General features: G+C 35.2%; 1 protein-coding gene across 1 annotated transcript in view; it reads right to left on the bottom strand.

Moving 5' to 3' along the window:
• The window catches only part of LOC106880012 (inactive tyrosine-protein kinase 7), a 418974-nt gene that overhangs the window by 158583 nt on the left and 252887 nt on the right, over positions 1-7504 (bottom strand). The window contains exon 3 of the mRNA XM_014929805.2: positions 4505-4640. Within this exon, the coding sequence (XP_014785291.1) occupies positions 4505-4640 (136 nt within the window). The remainder of the gene's footprint in view (positions 1-4504; positions 4641-7504) is intronic.

The raw sequence follows: 7504 nt of genomic DNA, 5'->3' as shown, positions 1-7504 counted from the left end.
TGTGTGTGTGTGTGTGTGTGTGTGTGTGTGTGTAATATTTAAAATTCTCAAAATCGTCTAGAGATACAACATCAAGTAGATACTCAACTGTTTGAAATATTTGCCAAAAGAGCTAGCAACTTAAACGTACTTGTTAGAATAAGTTGTTTTTTTTAATTCATACATACATGCATGCATACATACACATGTATGTGTGTGTGTGGGTATGTGTGTATATATGTGTGTAAAAACTGGCATAGAGTATAATTTCAAGTACACCAGTAGTTTAGTTGCCAGATATATTTGCCAAAATGATCATCAAAGTTGAAGAACTATCATATTAAGGAATTGTTGATGATATAACATGTAACTATGTGAAACGATCGGGCTGTTTTCAAAAGCTTTATAACAGATTATAAGAAAATATCTATTTATATCGAATTTATTCTCGATAGACATATAATCATATAAAGTTATGATAATTATTGATATAGAATATAATCGATATTGCCTTGATGAAAACATACTCATATTTCTGTAGTATTTGATTCAAATCTTAGTTGATGATGAGTCATTATTATAATGGAACTTTACAGTAGCAACTAATTAACGAAATAATTCCAAAATAAAAAAACGACCTTCTGACTTCAGCTATCAGGATATTGTATATAGAAATCTGCTGATGAGAATTAACTGCCACACCACAATTATTTTAGAAATATTTCCAGACAAGTCGTATATTATGAGACACACACACATACATACATACATATATATTCTTTAATATTTACTCGTCGGGGTTTCAATTTCCACCGATGTCGACTATGTTTTTCATCCATTAGAGGGTTGGTAAAATAAGGACCAGTTGAGCACTGGGGTTGATGTAATCGACTTGCTCGCTCCTCCGAAATTGCTGGCCTTGCGCCAAAATTCGAAACGCATATTGACTCGTCGGTAGTATAGCGGTAAGTATAGCCAACTGTCAAGCAGGACACCGGTGTTCTATTTCCTACCAGAGAGTTGTGCGTACTTTTTACGGTCGCTAGCGTGGCAGTGTGGTAAGAACCGCATAGTCTCGACTTCAGTCTCAATGTGAGGCATCTCGGGCAAGTGTTTTCTACTCTATCTACGAGCTGACCAAAGTCTTTTGAATGGATTCTGCAGACGGAAACTGATTGAAGGCTGTCGCATGCATGCATATACATACATACATACATACATACATACATATATATATATATATATATATATATATATATATATATATATGTGTGTGTGTGTGTGTGTATGTATATATATATATATATATATGCGTGCGTTTATGTGTTTGCGCTTGTTCCCACCGTCGCATAGCAAAAGAGATCGATGAAGTACTAGTCATAGAAAAAATAGTATAATTGATTTGTTCGACTAAATCCATTAAGGAGGTGCTCCTGCCCCAGCATGGCCGCAATAGTATAACTGAAACAAGTAAAAGATAAAAGAAAGATTTGATGCTTAGTGTCATCACTAGATTGCGAGTTTTCTACTAGAGTGGCTCTATTTTCCTTACGTGCCAATCATCTTTGAAACTTTATTTCGTTCCTTGGATCTAGTACAAGTTTCTTAGCTCACCTTTATCACGACTCATTCTCCCACCGAGCCTAAGACTTGTTTGTACTCTCTCTTTACCTCTCTCTCCCTATCCACCCTCTCTCTCTCTCTCTCTCTCTCTCTCTCTCTCTCTCTCTCTCTCTCTCGCTGAGTCACACAGTACCTCGCTCCTTCCATCACCTATCATTTTGTGAATTCTATACTATTTTATTTTACCCTTAATCTCACTCTTTCATATCCGTCGCTCCTCACCTATTCCAATTCGAAACCACTACCGATTATCACCAACAAACAGGTATGTTTTTGTTCCGTTTCGTTTTGTGTCATGTTTTTTCCTTTTTTTTTCCGTGCTTCATATCTAACAGATTTGCTATTTTTCGTGAGAGAAGTTGTTTATGTCTGATATATAAAACAATATGGTCCTATGACCTTCTGTACAACCTATGGTGTTTACCAAAGTAGTAGGTTGTTGCTGCAAGACGGATAACATCAAATACTTGGCAATGCAGTATTAATCAAAGAGTTTCTGAACGAAAAAAAATCTATGTACAAACCTTCACCATATATTCAATTATTCAATTGAATACGTTCGTGTTTGTGTGCGTGCATATGTGTATGCATACGTGCTTACATTTATTTGCGTGTGTGCGTGTATAAGTGTGTACGCATACACACGCATATTTATAGACAAACACACATATACATGTAAGTATGTATATATACATGCATAAACATATATATATATATATATATGTGTGTGTGTGTGTGTGTGTGTGTGTGTGTGTGTGTGTGTGTACATATATCGATACACAAACTCACACAGATACCAATATACATATACATTTCGATATATACACACACACATACATATATATATATATATATATATATATATATTTATATATATATATATAATTTCATCTAAGATTTCAATGGACCCAATATTAAATGTCTGCAAATAAATATCGTTTACAAATTTATATCTCTCTCTGAAGTTCACGTCTGAGTGGGTGTATATCTATACACTAATGTGCGTGTATGTGTACAGAAACTGATTCATATACAAATCACCTCGCTTCCTGCCTCAGGTAATTTCAATTCTTACAGGGAATACTTAATGATATATAGCCACAAAGAAAATCTGAATCTCTTAAGGCCTTATATTCAAATAAAGGGGTTCAGGGATAAATATCCAGGCTACTTTCATTGAAACCATTGATGGCTTTTAGTCGCGCTGGAGTCATCTATATGAAAGCCATACTATCTGATATACCTCTCAAATAAATTAAAGATCGGTATGAACAGCTAATATTGATGCTAGTGTTGTTATTTTTGTTGATCTTGTGAAGCTCTGGCTACTGCTGTTACGAGATATGCATATAATTTTGTAATGGACCCTGCAAAACTAGAATTCCCCGGCAATTTAGATTTCCAATTAGGACAGAAGGTTGTTGAAGGGTTACAAAAAGGCCACATCAACAGCTTAGGCAGCACTTTCCAAAGAATATGGGAGACATCGAAGTTTATCTTCGACTGACGGGTGCTCGCAGACAGGTTTAGAAGATCTAGACGATAGATAGAGTGATCCGTGTATAAAGGGGTCGGATATGTAGTTTCTCAAGCTTGTTTTGGGTGTTTTCTTTGGTGAAACTTTGAGCTCGTTCAATGTTTTTACCAGTTTTACTTCACACCGCTCTGAAGGACACATACTATGCACATATTTCATAACCATTTGAAATGCATGTCGCCAACTAAATTAAAAGATATCATATAAGAATAAATAATAAGATTTTAGTCGTCTTACTGAGTATTTTCACTCTTGTACCGAGTACATCTCTGTGAGTTTTGAATATGTCCAGAATATGTTCAGTATTTTGTTTGCTTTTGCATTTTCTGTGGTGCTCCAATTTACTGTGTTCCGCATATTTCTTAATCTTGAGATTTTATTTACGAAACTTATCTGCAAGTGTTTTACTGATTCATAATCCGCCTATTATAATAGGGACTATCTCTGTTTACAGTCGTCACATCCTGGTTATCTCAGTTTTCATATCTATTTCAGTAAGGAAGTTTTTTTCCTTTTAAGGATTCGTTGACAATAATATCTGACCTACCAGTCGTAATCTGTTTAGAGTGGCATGTGCTATAGTATGGTCAATGTTTCTTACCCTGAGATCTTAGTACCACCAATCAATTTTGGGCTGGTATCTTCGTAATGTAGGCATAGATTTCAGTGTATGACAGTTCCGTTTCTATAATTGCCGTAGACGTACACTTTCTTGGCAACCAGTGACAATTTGGTTAACCGTTTTTCCCCAACCTCCACATACTCTGTGGCAATATAATGCATTTCACTAGTTGTGTTTTTTGCTAGGAAAAATTTGATATTATGCTACGAGAGAATCATTCAGTTTCAGCTTGAGCCTGGCATTTCATAAGTCTGCGCTGCAATTTTTCTTTGTCTGATTCCACTTGGTACACTTTTGTTAGATATTAGTCATGCAGAGGCTATTCTAGCCATAGCTTTAGTATAGAATTCTATGGCCCCATTCTCAGATTAGTTCCTAACATTTTCACAAATTCTGTAATTGTTTCTCTTTTCTCTTCACAACAATCTATATTTTACTTCAGCCAGATCTGTTTCAATAGACGTTAAACAGATTTTTGTTCAGTGCGTGTTTGTAGTTGTTTGCATTAACTTTCTATTATTCTGTAATAGATATATTTTTAATCCTACAAAGTGGATTTGTATGAAGTTATCGAACTGGAATCCCAAATTTCCATTACTATTTCAAACTTCTTCATGAAAGCTACATCTCTTGTGACCTTTTGAAAAGCATAAACATTACAGTTTCCTTAAATCCCACTACGAACTTCAGAATTCGTCTCTATGCTATAAAGAAAAAAGAAAACGAAAAGAATCATTATTTACCTGAATTTGTTTCTGTACCATAATATTGATGGTACTGGGTTTCCTTGAATGACACACCGCAGAATAACGTCTGATCCTGCTTTAATTTGATTTCGTGCTGGACGTTTCAGAATCACATTTGCTGTCTCATTGATCCCTGTAAATAGAAATCAAGACGAAAAGACTATAAAAGGTAGCCATTTAAACGGTTCATAGCGCGCGGGTGAAAAGAATATATGTCAATCACAATGGTACTTTTGTGCAAAGTGAATTTGCTATAACAAATAGACTACAAAGTACTTACTTATAGAGATGATGGATTTAAAGTATTGTTTATTTACAAGGAGACAAAAAACATTTTGTCAGGGACCACGACTGATAAACAGAGCATATATTCTATTAGCAAAAAGCAATGGCAACAATGTAATATATACAATTTATTATTCTGTGACATTCAGGTGAGAAATAACACCTGTAAGACGACGGAGTAGTATTACGCTTGTAATATTATTGAGGACAACACCGCGGGGGATTGGCTGATTCAGCAGAGCCTAGAACAACATGCCTGTTGTATCGTGATCTAATCCCGGTGAGGTCGATTTTTCTCTTCATTTCGCGGTCGATAAAATATCTGTCAATTGTTACTGTTGTTATCAAGCTCCAGATTAGCTCCAATTAATGAGCTCTACAACCAATGGCATACCAGCCATGATCATTCCGTATCTGTGTATATCTGTAGGTACATACATAGCTAAGTGGCTAAGAAGCTAGTTTCGTAACGACGTGATTCTGAGTTTAAACCCATCACTCAACACATTAGGCAAGTGTTTTCTACCGTAACCTCGGCTGGGCAACACTTTATGGGTAGAATTTTGGTTGACAGAAAGTATACAGACATCCCTCATGTGTTTGTTTATGTGCATATACATAGGTTTTTAATACCGTAGAAAAGAGCGCCCTTCACAACATCAATTAAATTAGTTACTCTATAAAAAAAATATCTATAGAATGAATACCATTTAAAATAACTTCCATTTTTTAAACTGCAAGATGAGGATTCAGGAAGGATCAGCTGCTTTTTATAGCAGATAGAGCTATCACAAAGAGCTTGGTGTTCGTGCAAAGAAATCGTGTGATGGTAGATCAGATATTTTGCTTATCTGGTTTTTGCTCCTTTACTTTTGAGTCAACAGGAATTATTCTGTCCTATTGTTAGTTTGTATCTCCGAGCAACAGCCAGAAATTCATTTTGGGTTTATTGTTACAAAACATAACCTCCCCATTTTTTATGAATTTTCCCTCAAAAATCAATTAAATGTTCTTGAATTGTTACTCGATTCTATATTTCACTTAACTTTTCTCGTGTAGCAATGCAAACGTTGTGACTTTGAAAATCGGAACTTGGACACCAATTAACTAACAATAAATACAAATACTACCCGAAGACTGAACCGATGACACTAGAAATACATCGAAAAGTACATCTTCAAATAATAGAAAAATAAAGCAGAAACAATGCTATAGAATACTTAACTTCAAGTAGCATTCAATATTCACGTTATATTTGAAAAGATTCATTACAGATGATGAGATAAACAATACAATACAGAATACTAAACTTTAAATAAATTAGAAACTTCGCTCAGAGCTTTATGTTGAAGCAAAGAATAATTACTCTTATTTATTCCCTGAAGAGTTGAAAGGACATGAAATGCTGGATTTCATAGACTAACGTCAGTATAATAGCTTCTATACGTTTCTATGTTTTTGAAAATAAATGTGCAGACATGATACTGTGATAAGCAGTTTGTTTCCCAACCACATGGTTCCGGGTTCAGACCTACTAGATGGCAACTAGGACAAGTGTCTTCTACTATAGCACAGGGCCAACTAAAGGTTTGTAAGTGCATTTAGTTGACACAAACTGGAAGGAGTCCCTTGTATATAAACCTGTGTGCGCGTGATTGTGTATGTGCCCCATCACCGCCTGTTGGTTTGTTTATGTACTGGTATCCTAGCAGTTTAATATAAGGGACCAATAGGATAAATAATAGGTTTTTTTAAAACATTAAGTACTGGAGTCAATTCGTTCAACTAAAACCCTTCAAGGCGGTGCCGAATGAATGGCCGCAATCCGATGACGGAAACAAGTAAAATATGATATACAGTTTTATCACTATATATTATTATGTACATCTGATTCTCACTTTTACATAAGCACGCATGAAGGTGTGTGTGTGTGTGTGTGTGTGTGTGTGTGCGAGCGGTGCTATGTGTAGGTGTAGTAATAACGTTTGGTAAGCAGTTCAGATTCTTTAATGTTGCCATCAAAGTGTCATTACTGATGAAATTTTCCCGCAACAGTAGAGGACGGTAACATGTATCAAATATTTTCTGAAAATACGATGGAGAGATATAATAATAATATCTACATGAGAATGGTAGAAAGTGGAGAAAGAGGAAAAGGAAAGATATAGATTTCCTTAACTGGAAACATGTCTTAACACACATGCATTTTGCAAGCTTTATAATCTCTTGAATCTCATCTTACAATTTTATTGCACATCTGAAGAAAAGAAGCATATAATGGTTATATGCTTGTAGGTCCGTATAATTGTTTGCGTATATGTTGTAGATCGACTTGTGTGAAAATAGTCACACATACATGCGCACGTACGCAAACACATGCATGCACACATGACACATGTGAGTGAGTGTGTGTGTGTGTGTGCGCGTGTACGTTTGTGTGTTGTTTATACATATATGCCTCTCTTTCTTGCCCCAGTCTTTTTCTTTTCGTGCGTGTATATGTATGTATGTATATATATATATATATATATATATATAATACAAAAAATATATATGCATGTATACACACATATATGTATATACTTTCATCTACATGTGTATATAGATGCATATCAGGGTACAGGACGTTAGAACAATGAACTACAGACAACGGAACGAACACATAGGAAAACAGAAAGCCACTTGGAATTATTCATCAGCTGCCTCTATTCT

The sequence above is a fragment of the Octopus bimaculoides genome, chromosome 5 (genome assembly GCF_001194135.2).
Source record: "Octopus bimaculoides isolate UCB-OBI-ISO-001 chromosome 5, ASM119413v2, whole genome shotgun sequence".
Classification (NCBI taxonomy): Eukaryota; Metazoa; Mollusca; class Cephalopoda; order Octopoda; family Octopodidae; genus Octopus; species Octopus bimaculoides.
This window is presented reverse-complemented; position numbering and strand designations above follow the sequence as displayed.